The 18923-nt window shown below is 58.3% G+C and overlaps 1 protein-coding gene across 2 annotated transcripts in view; it reads right to left on the bottom strand.

Annotated features, from left to right (window-relative positions):
* Positions 1 to 341: 341 nt before the first annotated feature.
* Positions 342 to 18923, bottom strand: part of Plxna1 (plexin A1) — a 46413-nt gene continuing 27831 nt past the window's right edge. The window contains exons 20-32 of one of the 2 annotated variants that reach the window (XM_004872350.3): positions 18408 to 18642; positions 16135 to 16277; positions 15258 to 15514; positions 15062 to 15128; positions 8941 to 9087; positions 8677 to 8836; positions 8087 to 8190; positions 7686 to 7782; positions 7230 to 7450; positions 6927 to 7096; positions 4821 to 5033; positions 4576 to 4726; positions 342 to 3611 (exon numbers count right to left, since the gene is read on the bottom strand). In XM_004872350.3, coding sequence (XP_004872407.1) covers positions 3516 to 3611; positions 4576 to 4726; positions 4821 to 5033; positions 6927 to 7096; positions 7230 to 7450; positions 7686 to 7782; positions 8087 to 8190; positions 8677 to 8836; positions 8941 to 9087; positions 15062 to 15128; positions 15258 to 15514; positions 16135 to 16277; positions 18408 to 18642 — 2061 coding nt within the window. In that variant the 3' untranslated portion in view covers positions 342 to 3515. The remainder of the gene's footprint in view (positions 3612 to 4575; positions 4727 to 4820; positions 5034 to 6926; positions 7097 to 7229; positions 7451 to 7685; positions 7783 to 8086; positions 8191 to 8676; positions 8837 to 8940; positions 9088 to 15061; positions 15129 to 15257; positions 15515 to 16134; positions 16278 to 18407; positions 18643 to 18923) is intronic. The other variant, XM_004872351.3, reaches the window with a different exon arrangement.

Raw genomic sequence — 18923 nt, 5'->3', positions numbered from 1 at the left:
GCCGAGACCCCATCCCAGAGACCTAGCATCTGTCCTGGGGGCATCAGAACACCTGCAGCCACTATACTCCCTGTTTTGTTGTTTTGAGACAGGCTCTTGCTATGTAACCCAGGCTGGCCTCGAACTCGCAGTGATCCTCCTGCTTCAGCCTCCGGAGTGCTGACTTTCATGAAGTTCTCAGGTGCTAAGGCCACCACCCCTGGTGTGACCCAACCCACGGCCCTGCCAGGGACTGCAGGCAGGGGCCCCAGGATTGTTTCCCCCAAGCTGTCCGGAGTGTCCTGTGTCACACCGCTGCAGCCACCCAATCCCCTCACAGCAAGAAAGCCCGGAGCCAGGAGCTTTAGCAAAAATGTTTAATCTCTCCTTAATGTGTGTTTATGTACAAGTACTAAATCTGAAGAACAGTAAAATAGGAAATCGCCGTATATTTACACATCTGCGGGAGGAGTGCCGGTCAGCGGTGCTGCTTCCAGAGAGGCAGCGCTGAGGGCCGGGAGCTCAGCCCGTACAAGTGACGGTTCTTCTTTTGGGTGGGGGCTCTGCGGCGTTAAAGGACAGCTAATTGTGGGCTTTGTCTTAAAAATATCTTTCTCTTTCTCTAAATATATCTATTCTAGCTTGTGTAGCACCAACGAGTGAGCCATCAGATCCGGGCTGGGAGGGACACGGGGGCAGGGGCCCTCAGCAAGGGAATAGGAGGGCAGGGGCTGGGCACTGGGCCCCCATGCAAGTGCAGGGCACTGGCCGTCCTGGGACTCCATGCTGCGCATGCTGGGGCACCCAACCTCCACTTCTAGGCAGCCCACTGTGGACCCCAGGCCACAGGAGAATAGGCAGGTGGCTGGGTGTACAGGGACAGCTAGAGCTATTGGTGCCCAGGCACTCCAAGGCTGGGTGTGGGAAAAGGGGCCTAGTGCCAGGAGGGTCGGCAGGGGCTGGGAGAAGCAGGGCCATGGCAGGCAGCGATACCAACAGAACCTGTCCCGGCCTGGGTGGCAGAGGTGGTCCCAGGCACCTCACCACCTACCATACGGTGGGCTCTCGGGCCACCTCAGAGCTCGGAGCACCCAGCAGGAGGTGATCAGGGTGCTTGGCCCAGCCCCTAGGGTGCTACTGATTGGGGACCATGGGGATTAATGACAAGAGGAAATGAGGGCCTAAGCCCAGGACCAGGCAGGTGGTGTGGGCCCCACGGGGACACTCGAGGGAGACCTGCTGTCCTTGGACACAGCATGCTTACAACCAGCTGGATCAATGCATGTGTAAACAGATTTGCTAAAGTGCTTTCGAACAGACGCCATGAGCTCGGCTGTGGCCAGGGCCCCTGAGGGAAGTCATACTAGGCTGGGCTGGGCAGTCACACCCTCCTACTGCTCACTGATGCTCCACATGTGGATGAGGCCACCTGGCTGGACTGAGCCGGGTAGCAGCGGCCACGAGACCCAGGGAAGGGGAGGGGTGGAAATACTCTGGAAAGTGTGTGGGAACCGAGGGGCCTGCATGGCCTAGGTGGGACTGGAAGAACTGTGGGCTTCCACTTGAAGCCAGTATCCAGGGAAGACTTTGGGGTAAACTGAAGCACAGCCAGGAGGTGTCATAATGGACGGGATACACCAGGGAAGGGAATCCTGGAGGACAAAAGGGCATTATCTCCAGCTTGGCTGGCCTCAGCTCTGGCCCAAGGGGGGCTAGTAGGGCTGGAGGCAGCATGGAGTGGGGTGCCCAGGCCCTCCTTGGCGCCCCGTGGGGTGGAAGAGCTCCCTGAGTCAGAAGTTCACCAACCACACACCAACCCCCTCACAAGGGAGCAGCTCCTGACCTGGCATCCCAGGAGCCCCGACTGGCTCACACTGCTTGGGGGAAGGGGGGGACCCCCAGGCTGGCAGCCCTCGGACACAAGGCATGCTGCCCTCGGTGCTGGGGCTGGGTCTGGCCACAGTTAGCTGTCCCTTAAAGTCCATTAGAATCTTTAGTACCATTGAAAAAGTGAACTTGAAAAGGGGGTGGGCTGCTTGTTTGCTTGTACAAGTGACTGATTAATTTAAAAAGAAAAAAACATTGAAAAAGGGTCTAACCACCTCTAGATTCAACACTTGCAGTTTGAAAAAGATCAACTCAGACTAAACGCTAGCACAATCATGCAAATCCACAGGCCCTACGCACCCTGGAAGCTCTCAGGGGCCGGCAGCAGGTTGGGGCTCTCGACTCCTTTGTCCACAGCAAGCGTGGGGCACCGGGTGGAGGCGGCCAGGCTTTGGGGCTCTGCTCTGGCCCCAAAGACCCAACTACTCTCTCCACGCCACCTGGTAGTGTTTTCCCACCACCTGGGTTTTCTTCTAAATTGCTTTTCAGAATTCTCCTTTTGTAACTGTACAGTACCCCACTGGGGCTGGAGGTGAGGCCAGAGCCACATATATATATACACACACACATATATATATATGTACAGGGTTCCGTTAAAAACTTGTTTTCTTGCTGCTGAGGGCAAAGGGGCGGCAGCCAACTCCAGGCCCTCAGACCCTGCCTGTTGTCACAGCCTGAGCTGTCCAGGCTGGCAGGGGCCAAACACTACACCCTCACCGCCCAGGCAGAGGGTAGTGGGATTTCCTGTTTCCCTTTAAAAACAAAAACAGTCCCCAGTGTCCCACTGCTCAGGAAGGGCCAAAGTGGAAGCCGTGGTGGGAGGGGGCTCGGCCCACTTTGGGCAACTGTGCAGGAGCAAGAGGAGAGGGGAATAAATAACGGGAACATGCGCTCTGTAGCTGGAGCCCCAGGCCCGGCGGCTCCCAGAGGCATAGCCCTGAGGACAGAGGGAGTTGCCTGTCTGTCCGTCCACGAGTCCCTCGGAGCTTGGGGAGCCCCTCCATAGGAGGGGACAGAGCCTCCTTCGTAGGTGGACGTGGCGCTCCAGCCTCGGCCGCGCAGAGCACGCGGTGAATCTGAGGACGGCAAGGGGTGGTGAGCGTGGGGTGCTAGACGTCGAAGGCAAGAGGGCTTTGGCTCATCTTGCCGGCCCTGGGTGTGTGCCCCTCCCACCAGCTGCCAGCCAGGCCCCTAATGCTCAGACTTGGTCCGCTGGTGGCAGCCGGGAAGGTGCTGCCTGACACCCAGCCCTGTGTCCTGCCTCTGGGAGACAGGCAGGCTACTGCCCTTCCCTGGGGGCTCTGACCCCAGCCTCACCCCATGGAGGCCACCTCTACTCCTGTGAAGGACCCCAGGCAGCTCTCACAGGCAACAAAGGTCCCTGGGCAGGGCTGGCTGGCTGCCCTTTGCGTGCCCTGGCCCGGGAAGGCCATCCTGGGCAGAGGTGGCCAGGCAGGTGCTGTCACACCCATACTGATAAAAGCCTGGCCATGCCATGAGGGCCCAGGAAGGGAGGCCAGGAGGATGGTGGTCGTGTGCCAGCCCCGAGCACCTCCTGGATCTCCGCACGGTGGCGCAGCTGTCTCCAGGGGCCCCTGCTCCACAGCCCTCTGGCTCCGCCTCCTGCTGGGCGGTCACCAACCAGGGGCTCAGCTGCTCAGGGCCATCGTGTCCACCACCTGCTCCAGCTTGCTGCGCAGCCGCTGCCGCCGTGCCTGCTCATCCTTCTCCAGTGCTCCCAGGATCTGCAGATGAAGAGAAGTCGGGGGCAGGACTCAGGAGTGGCCCAACAACAGCCACCCCAATCACCGGCGCTGCATGACACCGGGCCCTTCCACACGTGGCCACACCGCCGTCCTCCCTCCTGACCTTCTCTGCACCTTTATGTTGAGCACAGGGCTCCTCTGCTCCCTGGTCCTTGTAGTCACTGAGACCCCAGTGCTGGTCTTTCTCCTCTACCCTGGCTGTCACCCGGGATTCCCCCTACCGCAGCTTCTGAGTCTGTCCCCTCCTCTGCCCCTGACTTGTCTCCTGGCTGCTGCTCCCTAGTCTTGGCCTGAAAGCCCCTCTCTCAGCTCAGTGGCGACCTCCAGATGGGATGGAGTGCTTGGAGCTCTGCTGCCCTTGAATCTAAAGACCTAGACCTCAGACTAACATCTTCTATGGCCTCCCCACCTCCAGCCAGATGCCTGTCCCCTCACTTGGGCCACCCAGAAGGTACCTGGGCTCACTAGCTGAGTGCAGCAGGCAGGCCTGGCCCTCTACTTTGGAACCGCCAGGGCCCCTGCCTGGCTCAGGAAAGTGAGCTGAGTGACCGGAAGCCTGCACAGCCAGAGACGGTTCCCTCACCAGAACAGCCCTGGCCAGCCCCAGGGCATCCTGCAGATGGCTACCCAGCCCACTCTGGCCTCAGTGTCTTGGCACTGACTGCGCCTGCCCTGCCTGTGGCCTGTGAACACAGCCCAGAAGTCGGTCATCCTGTGTGCAGAAACGGAAGCTCCGCAGCCTCACCCTAAGTCAGCACAAGACATGGAAGGAGCCGTTCAACCTGGAGACGTCCCCGGCCCCGTGAACCCTGTCACAAGTCCTGCTGGAGACAGGAGAGGTGCAGCCACCCCTCTCCCCCATCCCTCGCCGTCCCCACTGACCCGGGAGGGAAAGGGAAGGGCCCAGCAGAGGCGGCTGACCCTCCACCTACACGCGGCTCACCTCATCCTTGTACTTGGTGATGTAGGAGTAGATCTCGTGCAGGGCGCTCATGCTGTTGAACTGGCTCAGGTGCAGCCGGGACTGCTCGGCCAGGTAGGCACTCATGTCCTGGTCACTGATGGCAGGCATCTTGGCGATGTCAGCATAGTATCTGCAGTGGGCCAGGAGGGAGTGAGGCCCTGCCCCCAGCCCCGCCCCCAGCCCCCCAGCCCCGCCCCACCCCCACCAGCCAGCCCCCTCTGCACCTCTCCACCCAGCTCTTGTAGTTGGGGATGTCCTTGGCATAGAGCAGCTTGTTGGAGGGCGAGTCCTTGCCCAGCTTGTGTTCCGACGTGGAGCAGGAGTCCATGAAGGTCTGGGCCACAACTGACAGGCAGGCGTCCGTGATGCTGTTCTTGTGGATGTCGAACACGAACTGCGGGTTCTTGATCACGTTCACCCAGAAGCGCAGGGGCAGGCTGTGAACACGAGGGCCCAGGGGTTCAGCTGCCATCCTCGGGCCCCCACGTCAGGCCTCCAGCCCACAGCCTCCTGACCCCAGCTTCCAAAAAGAGTGCAGCACCATCTGACAGAAGCAGGCCCCTGGGTGGGAACTGTACCTGCAGCCCGGCGCCTCACACAGCCTCACTCCCATGGTCGGGGATGTGTGCGTCACAAGCGTCAGGCAGATCTGGGCCCTGCACATTGTCACTGCCTCTGGCCTGCATGCTGTGCAGGGACCCACAGCTCAGCTCTGGGCCCCTGGACACACTGCTAAGGAGCCCCCTTGCCCTGGGTCCACACCACCACTGCAGAGATGGGCATCACAGGCCACCAAATGAAGCTGAAAACTGAGGTCCTTGGTCATCCAGGCACGTGCTAAGTGCTCAGCAGCCATATGTGGCTAGTGGTTCCTGGACACCTTGGTCCAAAACCCTCCAGATGCAGGGCTGTCCTGGCTGGAGGTGACTGAGAGGGTGCTGCTCGTAGGTGCTTCTGCATAGCCCAGGAGAACTGGCTGGGGCGGGGGGAGCGGGTGTAGGCTGTACTCCAGGTTTGGGAAACACCCCACCAGAGTCCCGGGGGCAGTGGGAGGGAAAAGCCAAGGCTCCCAAAAGGTTGAGGTAAGGGATGAGGCTTGGGCTCAGGAAGATGGGGTGTGGCTGCTGGCTGGAGGGCACACAATAGTAGGCATGCGCTGGGTATGCCTGAAAGAGGGAGGAGAGGCTATGGAGGGGAAGTGAGATCCTGGAGGAAGAAGCAGCAGCCCCTTCTGCTGAGACAGCGTCCAGCCATCCCTGACCAACCCCCCATCCACACAATCCTCCTGCAGGCCTCCAGATATGCTCAGAAGGGCTCTGCCTGGGGCAGGAGCCTGGCCTGTGGGGCCAGGGCTGGGGCTGTGCAGGGCTGGTCCCCCAGGTGCGCCAGTACCCAAAGCCAGGGGACTGACCACGACAGGCACTCTGCAAAGGGAGCCACTTGGGGGCCTGGGTATCTCTTGTGACACAGGCCTAGCCCCGGGCCGGGTATTTAGCTCAGTGGTCTGCTGCCTGCCTCGCAAACTCAAGGACCTGAGTTTGATCCCCGGTACCAAAAAAAAAGAACAAAAAAACCACACAAAACAGGCCCAGCCTTGCAAAGCCCTGCTGCCTCTCCTAGGTGCACGGTGCAGCCCAGGTTCCTGTGAGACCCCTGCCTCTATATGCAGTGCCCTGTGGCCTTGGCAACTGACACAGCGTTACGGTTTATATCTACAGGTCCTCCAAGAGCCTCATGTGCACATAAATAGGTCTTTTGAAGGCAGCTGGATTATGGCGGTTCAAAGCTGACTTGCTGTTAGGAGGCGGGGTCTGGCCAGAAGAGCCGCTCACTGGGGGCGTAGCCTGGAAGGGCGCATCTTCCTCCCCAGCCTCCTTTCACTCTGCTTCCTGCCCACCATGTTGGGAGCAGCTCTCCTCCGCCAGGCCCCTCTGCCATGCTGCCCTGCTTTGGAGCCAGCCAACCAAGGGCTGAAACCTCTACAAACTCAGCCAAAATAAATCCTTCCCCTCTTAAACTGTGGGTGTCTGGTACCGGGTCCCAGTGACAAAGGCAGTCTCTGTGCCTCCATGAGCTATCCCTGGCCCAGGCTGCTAAGTGCCACACACTGGTGAGCACCACAGCGCCTGTGTCATCCTCACTGCCACCCCGCCAAGCCCCGTCTCTCTCACAGCAGCCCCCGCACAAGGGGGTTTGCTCAGTTGGAGCAAGGACATGCCTAAACCCAGGTGGGAAAGGCAGATACCCTGGGTACAGCGGCTCAGCCCCTCACTAGAGCAGGGACACAGCTGTCCAAGCCACGTGGGATGGCCCCCACCCTGCACACTTACCAGTTGCTCTTCCAGGTATGGCGCACGTCGGCATCATGGATCTGGTGCTTGTCAGCCTGTTCGTCTAAGAAGTCAAACATGTACTTGATGGCCAGCGGCAGGGCCGAGCCCCGGTGTGCTGTGCTGAAGATGGTCTCAAACAGGTCGTCCACGAACTTCTGCAGTGTGCCCTGAAGATGGGTAAGGGTGCAAGGCTCCAGTGCTCCACCAGGCACCAGCACCCCATGGGGTGCCTGAGTAGGCCCTGACTCTGCTCAACACACTCGGCAGGGGCCTTGCCATTCCCACATGGCTGCCGCTTACCTTGGTGGCCAGCAGCCGGGTCAAGTAGATTTCTGAGACCATTTTGCTACCTCGGTCACCTTCGCGCTGGTCCAGGTGGTCATGGTTCTTCACTAGGTGCCACAGCTTGGTGCCACTCTCCAGGTCGGGTGTGATCATGGGGGTGCGCGAGCGCAGGCTGTCAGGGCTGCTGGCTGTACGTAGCATGCTCTCTGCAGAAGCCGGGCCTGTCAGTGGGTGGCCTGTGTCCCCACAAACACGGCTGTACCCAGGCCCTGCCTCATCTGAACCCTGGGACCTGCATCCTCCTCTCTGGGCTGCTGGGGACAGCTGAGGAGTCCGGGAGGCAGCGTTACAGGGTGGACACACGGCATGGGGAGTGGCACAGCCTCCACCAAGGGCAGGCTGTGACCATGTCTCTGAGTCTTGACATCTGCCCAGGCCCAGGGCCGCCCCTGTCCCTACCCAGCCCCTCACCGTATCTGCTGAGGGACTTGGTGAAGGTGGAGGAGTTGGAAATGTTGTAGGCGGACGTCTGCTTGGGCACCAGTGCCACTGATGACCCATCTGTCACCTGCAGGCAGAGGGCAGGGACAATGACTCCACAGGATGCTATGGAGATGCCCTGCCCACCCCGGGGCCCTGATTGACACCGCTGCCCCAAGCCCAGAGAGGGGTCACCTCACTACTCTGAGCCAGGCTGCCAGAACAGTGCCCACTGGGGCCCAGGACAGTGCACCCAACACCTCTGCCCCTCCTCGCCCCCTGCTGCCAGCCCCAGGCTGGACCGTCTTCTCCCCAGTGGTTCTGACATTGGCGCCAGTGATGCTATGGTGCCTGCAGGAGGCACAGCCCAGGCTCCTGCCAGACAGGGTCACCTGGTAGTGGGCCAGAGTGTTCAGTCTCTTCCAGTCGTTGTCAATCTTGGTGGTGACATCCTCATCCTGCAGGATGATGCGCGCCATGCGGCCCTGGCGCCACTCTACGGGGAGTGGGGAGTGGGGCACTGGAGGGCATGGCCACAGGGCCTTGCTCCCTCCTGACCACCATCCACACTGAGCCCCGCAGAAGGCGGGGGGTCCTGGGGGCGCTAGTGAAGGCTTCGAACAGGCAGGGCCCCAGCCACTAGCTCAGCCCCAACTACCGAAGCCCAAGCCTATCACGGTGGCCCTGATCCCAGCCCCTCCAGCCACAGACCCCGGAGCCCTGCCCTCCGCCACACCTTCCCTCAGGGCCCCCAGGACTGCCCGGCCCCAGGTGCCCCATCTCACAGCCTACACCCTGGCCGCAGAGCCCAGCCCTGTTGTCCTTTCCCCCAGGGCTGCCCACAGACCACACCAGTGAGCACTGAGGCCCGCCTAGCTCCCCACCAAGCTGAGCCCTGTGCCCTCAACATACCCTGCCCGTGTCTCAGCACACACAGGGCATCCTGCTGGAACCCAAGCCCTGTGGTGGCCCCTCTGCTCACCGAGGTCCATGTCCCCAGCCTTGGGCCGCTGGGAGTAGGGTACTCCCTTATACACGGCATCCAGCAGCTTCTCCTTGACCTGTGTCACTGTGTCGCAGTTCAGCCCCTTCACTGGCACCTCGGGTGCATTCTCATTCTCGGGGTTCACGCAGTTCAGGGTCTATGGGGGAGGGGAGGAGCAGCATCAGCCCCCACCTCTTGGCCTTGCTGGCTGGGGGCGGGAGAGGGAATGGGGCCAGGGACAGGAGGGCCTGCCACACTCACCAGCGTCTTGTAGTCAATCTGCTGTCGGATGAGCTTGTCCTCACTCAGGGAGTAGCGGGCCTCACCCGTGATGGCATCGATGGGGCCCTTCTCCATCTGCTGCTTGATGGCGCAGTACAGCATGAAGAGGGGCTCCCCTGCGCACTCCTGTGGAGCCAGGGACGTGAGGCACGGCCAGGACCCCGGGCTCCCCCAGCCCACAGCCCTCCCAGCAAAGACGGACAGCAACTCTTTTGCCTCATAGGAGGCAAGTGTCTCCCTGCACCAGAACCCAAGGGAGAGTGAGCAGTACGAGATGCACAGCGGAGCCCTATATAAGCCATGGCCAGGACCCACAGGAGCATGGAGAGGACACACATGGCCAGGCAGGAGTGAAGGGTGCATGGCACCCTGAGGCCTCCCCTGGCCGCTGGCCAGAGTGCACTCTTAGAACGCTCATTGGCAGGGCCATGACCCCAGGGGACAGCAGGAGGCACCAGCACCAGGGCACAGCAGTCCACAGTCCGGGCCTCGAGGCTGGCAGGGTGGCCTGGGCACGTGGAGAGGTCTGCCCTGGCTCTGCTCTAACCTGGGCCCTTGGACCCCACACTGCTGCCACCTCCTGTTCCTGCCTCAGGGTCTCTGTGACTGCCATCTTGAGACCAAGACTCTACCCAGGCCCATGGCCCTTCTGGACCTGCAGTCCTTCATGCTGCTGCCCAAGGGCCAGGCCCTTGGACTCATCTGTAAATGTAGAGATCCAGCACCCAGCAAGGAGCAGGGCGAGGTTCCAGACACAGCTGACCAAATGGAAGGAATGAAAAGGTTCACATCAGCACAGTGAAATGCAAAGGGCCAGCAGGCAGCGCTCATCCAGGTCCTGCAGCTCTCAGAGGCTGCCCCTGACCAGTGACACCTCCACCTGCCGTGTCACCGGCAGGTGAGTGCCCAGCTCCCGCCTGGGCCTGGCAGATGGGCAGCTTTGGCCCTGTAACCAGATGCTCTGGGCACCTCGTTAGCATCTGAGGCAATTAAAGAGACAGCTGCTAAGGAATGGTCACAAGCGTAGATCATCCTGAGACCTTCCAACAACACGTCTGTCTCTGAAATTATGTTTCATTTGCAAACTTGGCTTCATTAAGTCAGCCGGGAGGGAGGAAGGGAGGGAAAGCAGTTCGGATGCAGAGCTATCCATGAGGGCACTTCCCGGGAATGCCATCTGACAAGGGGGACCCAGGGACAAGAGGATTCCCAGGCCAGAACTGTACAGAAGGTGAAAAGAGCACAGCTGGGTTTAAGGTCAGGGGAGGGAGGTCACTGCCCCAAGGTCAGTGTGGATGAAGTCGAGATTCAAACCCAGTTCCATTTGACCCCAATATCCCTCCTCTAAAAGCCAGGGCATTCTCTCTGGACCCAGGCTGTTTCCTCTGAGGCCAGGCTGCAGCCACTGAGGAATCTGAGATTCCCGAGAGGCCAGGGAGGAGGGAGGCCCAGAACCTAGGGCCTCCAACTCCTCCAAGCCCTAGCTGCAAATGTGCAGAAACTGCCTAAAAAGCACCGCTTTAGCTGTGAGTGGTGCTACATGCCTGTAACCCTTGCACTGTGGGAGGCAGAAACAGGAGGATTCTAAGTTTTAGTCCTACCTGGACAATGTAGTGAGAACTGGTCTCAAAATTTAAAAAATAAAATAAAATAAGGAAAATGAAAGAAAAAGGGGGAGAGCTAGGGATGTAGTTCAGTGAAAAAGCTCTGGGTTCAATCCCCAGTACCACAAAAAATAAAAATATGAAAATGTCATTTTTCATGTAATAAGATAATCCAATTAAGGGCATTTTTTGATAAATACTGGTAGGTTAAGTGCTTTTCCATTTGTTGGGAAAAGCAAAACAGATCCCTACCTCATAACACATATGAGTGCAAATCATTTCTTGGCTATCACAGGAGCCTAAAAAATGAAAGTAGGCATCTTAAAAAAAAAAAAAAACTGGTATATTAAAGAAATAACCCTAGAAAAATGTTCAAAGGATAAAAAAAAAAAATTGCAAACTTTGTTTCACAGAAAAAAACAAAAGGAGCTGATTAAGCACATGAAAGGATGCTCACCTTGCTAAAAGGAATGCCAACGAAAGCAATCAACTATCTACATGCACTTACCAAACTGGCAAAGGTGAAAGTGCCTGATAAAGCAGCGCTAGCCCCGGCCAGGCGAGCCTTGGAGCTGGCCTGGGTGCACTTGGGGCAGGACTCAGTAGCACGCATCCCAGCTGAAGTGAGTGTGCCGACCCTGCACTTGTTCTACTGGAACCCCCCTCGCTGGCATTCAGCAAGCCAAGCCCACTGCCCCAGAGGCTGGCAGGGGTGCTGGTCACTGTGGGCAAGGAGCCGCTCTCCCGACACCTCCCTGTGTGACTGGGAATCCACAAGCACCATCCACACCATGGAATGTTATGTGACAAACACCCATGTCCTCACCTGCAAAGGTAGGTCTGACGCTCTGCCTAAGGGGCGGATAGGAGGGCGTTGAGCACAGTGAGGAACAACGGACAAAATCACCTCTATAAACAGTTGCTTTAGTTCAGAAACCAGACCGAGGACATGCACCACAACAATGATCATCTGCAGCTCTAGGGGTGGGGAGCTCATCCTTTATCCTCACCTTGTGGTGAGCAGTGCTAAGGCAGCATGGTGGGCCACTGCTCTAGGTAAAGCTTTGTTTCTAAGGACAGCAAGGAATGCAGAAAATTTTTTGTGTTGTTTAAAAATAGCATGTGACCTCACAGTTCATTCATGTGATAGACTGGATTTGCTTCCTTTTTTTTTGTTTTTCTTTTAAAGTTTATTTTACATGTGTCTGGTATATAACGAACACTTTCCTTATGAAGTCGGTATGTGTACCTAACACACCCTAATTCCTTTTCCACCTCCTTTCCTTTCCCATCTACCCCTTTCTTGATCCTCCTGCTATTTTTTTTTTAAAGCAGACAATATGTACATGTATCTTATATGGAACAAAACATTCCAGGGAAACACATTCCCAGATCCCCACCAATGCCTGCCTGAACCCACGGACAGTACCAAGCCCAAGAGCCGCATTTCCCCTACATGGTCCAAGCCTATTCTGCACCAAGTGTAAGCACCCTGCCACATGTGCAGTAAATGGCTTGGTGTCTCCTGTTTCAGGGGACCCCTTGCTGAGTCTGAGAGGCTCAGTGCTCTTTGCTCAGGTTGTGCACCCACAAGTGTAGGGCCTTTCTTATCTAACTAAGCACCCATCACTCACACATTGTAGCTGTAACTTTGCAGTGTGAAGTGCAATGGCAAACCCAGAATGAATTTCTTTATCCTCCTTCTTAATTTTGTGGACAGAAGACTCATCCTTACTGTACACCTCAGCAACTTCAATGGATGCTTCCTGCTTTTCCTTGTTACGTCAGGAAACTGCACTTAAAGGATGAACTTTACAGCCTCTCTTGGACACATCTGAAGGGCCAGCCTCACTGCCTCGTGCCTGTAGTAGCTCAAACAGGTCACCCGAACCCCAGTATGTGATACTGCAAGTCAACTACCCAGTCACCAGAACAGCAACTGAGTGACCAATGGTGGGCAGCAAATGGTGGATGCTCGGGACGAAGGGATGGCTCACATTCTGGAAGGGATGGTATACAAGTCCACCCTGCTGCTCAGAGCGGCGCACGATTTAAAACCCATGCACTGTTAATTTCTACAGTGCTCCACTGAACAGCCAAAAGCTGCAGGCGACAGTGGGTCACCGACACAGCTGTAGGGGCACTGCTGTATGGACCACACTTTGCTGACAGACATGGGAAAACCACACTGTGCTGAGTGACACGTGCCAGTCACAGAAGAGACACCCAGGATGGTTCTGCCTCCAGGGTTCCCTAGAGCGGAAAGTAGATAAGAAGGGGCTGCTGGGGCAGAGGGCAGGGATGAGGAACTGGGTGTTCAGTGCAGACAGATTCAGATTTAGAAAATAATTCTGCAGATGGATGGTGGAAATAGCCACATGGTATTATGAATGCACTTGATGCCATGAAACTGTGCATTTAAAAATCGTGAAGATGGTTAATTTCATGTGTATTTTATCATGATAAAAAAATACTCTTCATTACAACAAGCCAAGGGTGGTGGTGCACACCTGGGAGGCTGAAGCATGAGGATCGAGCCACTTACTGAGGCAATGTCTCAAAATTAAAAAATTTTAAAAGGGCTGAGAATATAGCTTAGTGCAAAGGCACTGGGTTCAATGCCCAGTACCACACATACATAAAAAGAAAGAAAAGTATCTCGTGTCCATTCTACTAAGCGTCACAGCTCAGCACCACAACTGTTTGCCCTCATGACCTCATGGCTGGTGGACTGCAACTCACTGCCTGCCCAACCTCATGGGACAGCATCATCTCCACTTCACTAGCCAGGAAGGATTGCACTTCAAACTCCTAGACACAGTTGCTATTGACCACACTTCCTGTTTGCACCAGGGTAAACCTGAAACTCTTAAGCCAACTCATTGTGGGTCAGAGACTGTTGTATGTGAGTGATCCCTAAACATGAGAGATTCCTGTGAGAGATCTCTGTATGTGAACGATCTCTATACATAAGAGATCCCTATACACAAGAGATCTCTGTACTTGAGCGATCCCTGTACTTCAGACTCAATTTCACTGGGAGCCAAGAGCTGCTCTAGAATGTCTATCTTTAATAAAAGTTTCTGGCAAAAGCCAAAGGCTGGAGGTGTGGATGGGTGCAGGTGCAGGCCCAGGCCAGGCTCTGGGCCCCTCCTGGGTGGGAGTCAGCCAGCTTTCCTGAGGTCAGAGCCCCAGCCCAGGGGCAGTCAGGCAACAGAATCCAGCCCCGACAGGGTCTCAGGCCGGCTGTGCTACGCTGCACCCTGTCCTTCCAAGTGTGGACTTGGGATCCAGCAGGGTCAGCAGGTGGTTTGGCCCTGCTTGGCCTGGCTGTAGCTCCCTTTCAGCTGCACCTTGCACTGCTTCTTGGGTTTACAGAGCCCAACTTGGCAAGCACAGAGATGAGTTACACCCCTTTACAGGCTGGTTCTCACTGACAGGAAGGACTCACCTATGAGCTATCTGACCAGTCCTGCACCGTAACATCATTACCACTTCCTGGGCACCAGAAGCATGCCAAGGACTGCTGCATATACACAGCTGCACGTGTCACCTCTCCAGGGCCCACGATGCCCCTCCCTTACCACCTGCCCTCTGCTCACTCCCATCCACCCCACACCTGTACCTCTCATCTACCATCATCTCCTCCCAACCAGCAGATGCCCTGCAGGACTGTGCTCATGCACAGATCTGCAAGGCTGCCATGCTGTCACCTCTGAGCCAGCCGCCTGGGGGGGCAGCAGCATCCTTCCGAGGCAGGATGGAAGTCCCAAAAGCCCGAGAGGCGGGGATGCTGGACTCAGGTGATCACTAGCACCTGCCCGCTAAGCTACACGCTGGTTACCTATACCTCAGAGCAGCAAGAGGGGCCTTGGAGAGCAGTAAGGGGCATGTGCTACACTGACCATAGGCCACAGTTGATGCAGGGTCCCTCCACCATGCCTTCCGGCTTTTTGAAGGAAGCCAGATGCCAGAATCTCTGTGTCCCAGTATCTAACGTGCAGACAACTAACTCAACCAATTCCAACCCAAACAGACCCCATGGGGCCTATATCCACCTGGGCCACAGGCTCCCCTGAGGACAGCCAGTACCCACTTGCCACGGTTCAGGGAAGCCCAGCGTGGCCACTGCGCCCCAAAATGGGCAGCGTATGGAGCCCTGGGGAACGCCAGGTCAGCCCAGAGCCTGTGGCCCCTGCTCAGGCCCTGCCTCCCCTGGGCTTGGCGCCTGTGTTCAAAGCCCAACTTGGCCACTGGCTTTTCACTCTCTGTGGGCTGGGCAAGGGCTGGACAGGAAGGACATGAATGGGACGGGGCAGGGTGGGGGGCAGATGCATGTCCTGGGCAGCTCCTACCTGGGTGGCTCCCCATCTGCGGCTATTTCCTCAGCACCTCTCTGGGGTGCCCTGTGCTGGTTTCCTTCTGGCCTCCCCTCCTGTGTCCCCTCTGTCACCTGATCCCACCCTTGGGTGCTCTCTTCCGCTGGCCTGGCCTACCTTGAGGAACTTATACAGGAGGAAGGTGAACCAGTTGGTCAGCATCTTCTCAGCCACCGATTCAGTCCTGGGGGAGGCAGAACAGCATGTCGCAGGCAGGTGGCATCGTCCCTGTTGTGCACAGGCCCCAGCCACCCCATCCCACAGGGCCTGTGTGGAGAAGGAGCCCTGGCCCGCGCCCAGCAGGCTGGCTCACCGGCGCAGCAGCAGCTTGGGGTGGTTCTTGCTCTCCAGGTTCTTCTCAATGAGGTCAGACAGCAGCTGCTTGAGCACACCCGTGGCGTACTCCATCTCCCCCTGCAGGGCTGTCATGATGAGGGAGGCCACGTTGCCACGGTCTCGCATGGAGAAGCTGCGCTGGGCTTCCAGTGTGCGGATGAAGGTCAGCAGGAAATGCTTCTTGGTCAGCAGCTGCCCAAACAGCGTCAAGGACTTCTCCACGTTGGCCTGCACCTGGGTGAGCACGTGCTTGCTCAGGCCCTGATGCCACAGAGCTGACGCGACCTCGGGTCACTACTGGGTGCCGGGACAGTGTCCTCGGCCTCACTGCCCTCGTGGCAGTGCCCACACAGAAACCCCCACCCCACCCCCTAGGTGAGGAATGAAGGAGAGGAGACAGGCTGGGTGTGAAGCCCAGCACGTGGGAGAGGAAGGTGAAGCACCAAGGAGTGTGCCCGTCTTGGCACCAGCCTGAGTGCCTGAGGCCACTTCCTTGAGGTGCTCAGGGCCAGCAGCCTGGGCGCCCTGACGTCGGCAGCACAGCCCAGCTCTGAGGGCTGCATCTGTGTCTGCTCTCACCAGCGGCCACAGCAGACTCTGACCGGGCTAGCACCACCCAGCACAGGGCAGGGAGCTCACCAGCAAAGCCACGTCTCGAACCTCGAGGGGCACAAGTGGCAGGCCCAAGCTGGAGGAGGCCTGTGAGGGAGAGGAGCCACACCAGGCAGGCCCTGCCCCAGGCTCAGGGAGCCCCTCCATGTGCAGGCACCTGCACCCCAACAGCTCGGTTGGGCCCTGAGCCCCAAGGAGCTGGACTGTCCCCTCTGAGCCTAGGGTGAGGCCAGTGCACCTACCTCCATCTCCTTGAGCACAGGGTGGTCCTCGATCCCGGGGAAGAGCACCCGCATGGCATAGGTGCGATAGTCAAGAAATGGGATACCCGCACCGTCCAGGTCGTTGGTCAGCTCATGGATGTCTGTCTGCAGCTCTGCAAAGGCTGTGACCAGGCGAGGTGTCAGGGCACTCCTACCCTTCCTCCCACGATCAGGGCCAGGGCCTACCACGTGCCTCCTTGTGCCTCAGTTTCCCCAGTCCTAACACGACAAAAATCCTCGGCCTTGTTGGGTAGTCGTGGGATTAACTGAAACTAAAGCAGAGCAGCACCAGGGCTGGCCTCTGACACTCAAGGGTGGGCAGCCATGGGGTGCCAACCCTTACCACTACAGGAATGGGCAAGGCCAGGGGCCAGGTGGTGGGTGGCAGATGTCCCAGGGCCAATGGCTTCAGGGTGACCCCAGGCTCCCAGCTGCCCACACTGACACCACTCCCCTGTGTATTTGGGCTGTGGGCCCCTCAACACAGCCACCCTGCTTCAGCCAGCTCTGCCTCTTGGGAACAAAGGTGGGCAGGCCCACAGCCCGAGGGGCATTCCAGAGCTGTGAGTTGTGTCTCAGCTGCCAGGACGCACTATCTGATCAGGAGCCAGAAGAGTGGGCGGCTCCGAGGATGGCTGGGCTTTAATTAGGTACTGGGCCTTCATCTCCTGGCACCACTGCCTGCCAGGCGTCTGCTGATCCCCACCTGCCAGCCCCAGGAGAGCCTCTGTGGGTACTTGTCCTCCACAGGACCCAAAGGAGCCCAGCCCCCACACGCTTGCACCCTGTCCCACCAGGACTGCCCACCTCACCCACCATGGGGTCACATGGGTCTCAGGGGGGCTCCTAGGATGTAGGACTCAAGTTTTAAGACTAGCCAAATCCCACTGGGTATGGTGGCACTCGCCTGTAATCCCAACACCCGGGAGGCTGAGGCAGGAGGATCACCATGAGTTCATGTGCCCGGGATACACAGTGAGACTGTCTCAACTCTCCTTCTCAAGAGACTGGACATTTTGTCACAGTGTTCGGGTCCTGTCAGAGTTGCTAAGGACCCTACATTGGACTCTGAGGGTTGCAAGTCCCAGCCAGGCATCACCCCAGAGCTGTGTCTCTTAGTAAATATCTGCATATGCCCTCCATAACACCTGGCAATGTCCCATAAATATCACTTGTCATCAAGGCCACTCCATTTCCCTCACAACCATCCTGACTTCTCTGTGGTGGCCCTGAGAGATTCACAGTGACCCAGGGCCCACAGGTGGGGTACATGGGGCTGGCCCCTGCAGGAGCTGATCCCACCCCCAGGTGCTGCCACAGCCCACGGCCTCTGTCTGAGGACACCAGGGCCCATGGGCTCAGCCTCAGCACCCACCAAGGTGCCCTACCCACTGCAGTCGCCACACCCATGGCCCATAGCGTGCAGGCTGAAGGTCTAGATGCCGGGCTGTGCTGGGCTGGATGTTCAACTGTGGGCTTCCCTGTGATATGCTGGGCAGAAATGGGTGCTCCTAGGGGTCCTGCTGTGCCCCACATGGAGTCCTCTGTTCCAGCTGCATTCCCACCCTGGCCTTTCCTGCCGCCCCCTCCCAGCCCTCAGCCAACACAGCTATGGTCCCTGCAGGCTTGGGATCCCCCACCCTGGGCCATATCCCACCAGACAACTCTCTGGTAGAAGGCTTTGAGGGGCTCAGGCCCAAGGAAGGAGAGCCATGAGTCTAGGGACAGCCATCAGGGGTAGCTCAGCGACTGGGCCCTGAGTACTAGGCTCGTCTGCTGTGCCATACTGTTACCCAAGGCAAGCACGTGTCGAGGGAGGGGCCACATTGCTACTGCACGCTAGACATGCCTCGCAGAAAAGCCCCACGCTGCCCTCTCAGGAGGGCACCAATGCCAGTCACACCCAAGGGTCAGGATGGACACACAGCCCATCTTAGGAGCACGGTGCAGCCAGCTCAAGGACAAAGGCTGGTGCTAGCATGAGTGCACATGCTCCGGTGCCCTACAGACGCTACCCTGGCCACCCCCGCCCCCACATGTGGTGCGGCTACTGCACCCACCCTGCAGTCGAGGAGACTGAGGCACACGAGGTCACGTGGCCCGATGTAGCTGTGAGGTGAGACCTACTCTGCCAGGGCCCCACCCACCAAGTGGGTACCAAGACCAGCAATGAAGGGCACGAGGCAGCAGGTGGGCCAGGCTATGGAGAAGTGCCAGCTGCCCAGCAGGCCCTGAATGCCACTCTGACTGACCTTCCTTGCACTCGAGGGCCACACGGGACTCCAGGTTGTCCATCTGGAGCTGCAGCCGCTTGAGGGTGCGGTCAGCGTCACGGGACTTTCGCTTGTAGGCGATAAGCACGGCCACGATGACCAGCAGCAGCAGGCCCCCGCCCCCACCGATGCCCACAATGGCAGGCAGCGTCAGCAGGCTGTCTGAGTATACCTGCAGCATGCCCGGCGAGAACTCGAAGCCGCCTGCCCGCACCTGCAGGTGGTGGAATGGGCTCAGAGACCGCCTGCACCCATGCTGGAAGCCAAGGGCCACAGGCCAAGGTCGCTGAACCCCAGGTGGCTCCTGCCTATGGGAGGTGTTCTGCCAACAGGGGCCAGTGGCTGGCAACATGGGGATGCTGGGACCCAGGGCATCGTGGGGCTGAGCAGGGACCCAGCAGGTGGGCAGTGGGGGTGGGGGAAGGTCACTGGCACCTCTAGGGCACATCTGAGGCTCTGCCACAGTAGTGAGGTTATCCTGGTCGGGACAGGATC

This window comes from Heterocephalus glaber, unplaced genomic scaffold (assembly GCF_053883595.1).
Source record: "Heterocephalus glaber isolate CG9 unplaced genomic scaffold, H.glaber_assembly_v1.0 deba00001615, whole genome shotgun sequence".
Taxonomy (NCBI): domain Eukaryota; kingdom Metazoa; phylum Chordata; class Mammalia; order Rodentia; family Bathyergidae; genus Heterocephalus; species Heterocephalus glaber.
Note: the sequence above shows the minus strand (reverse complement) of the source record. Positions and strands in the feature narration are given on the sequence as shown.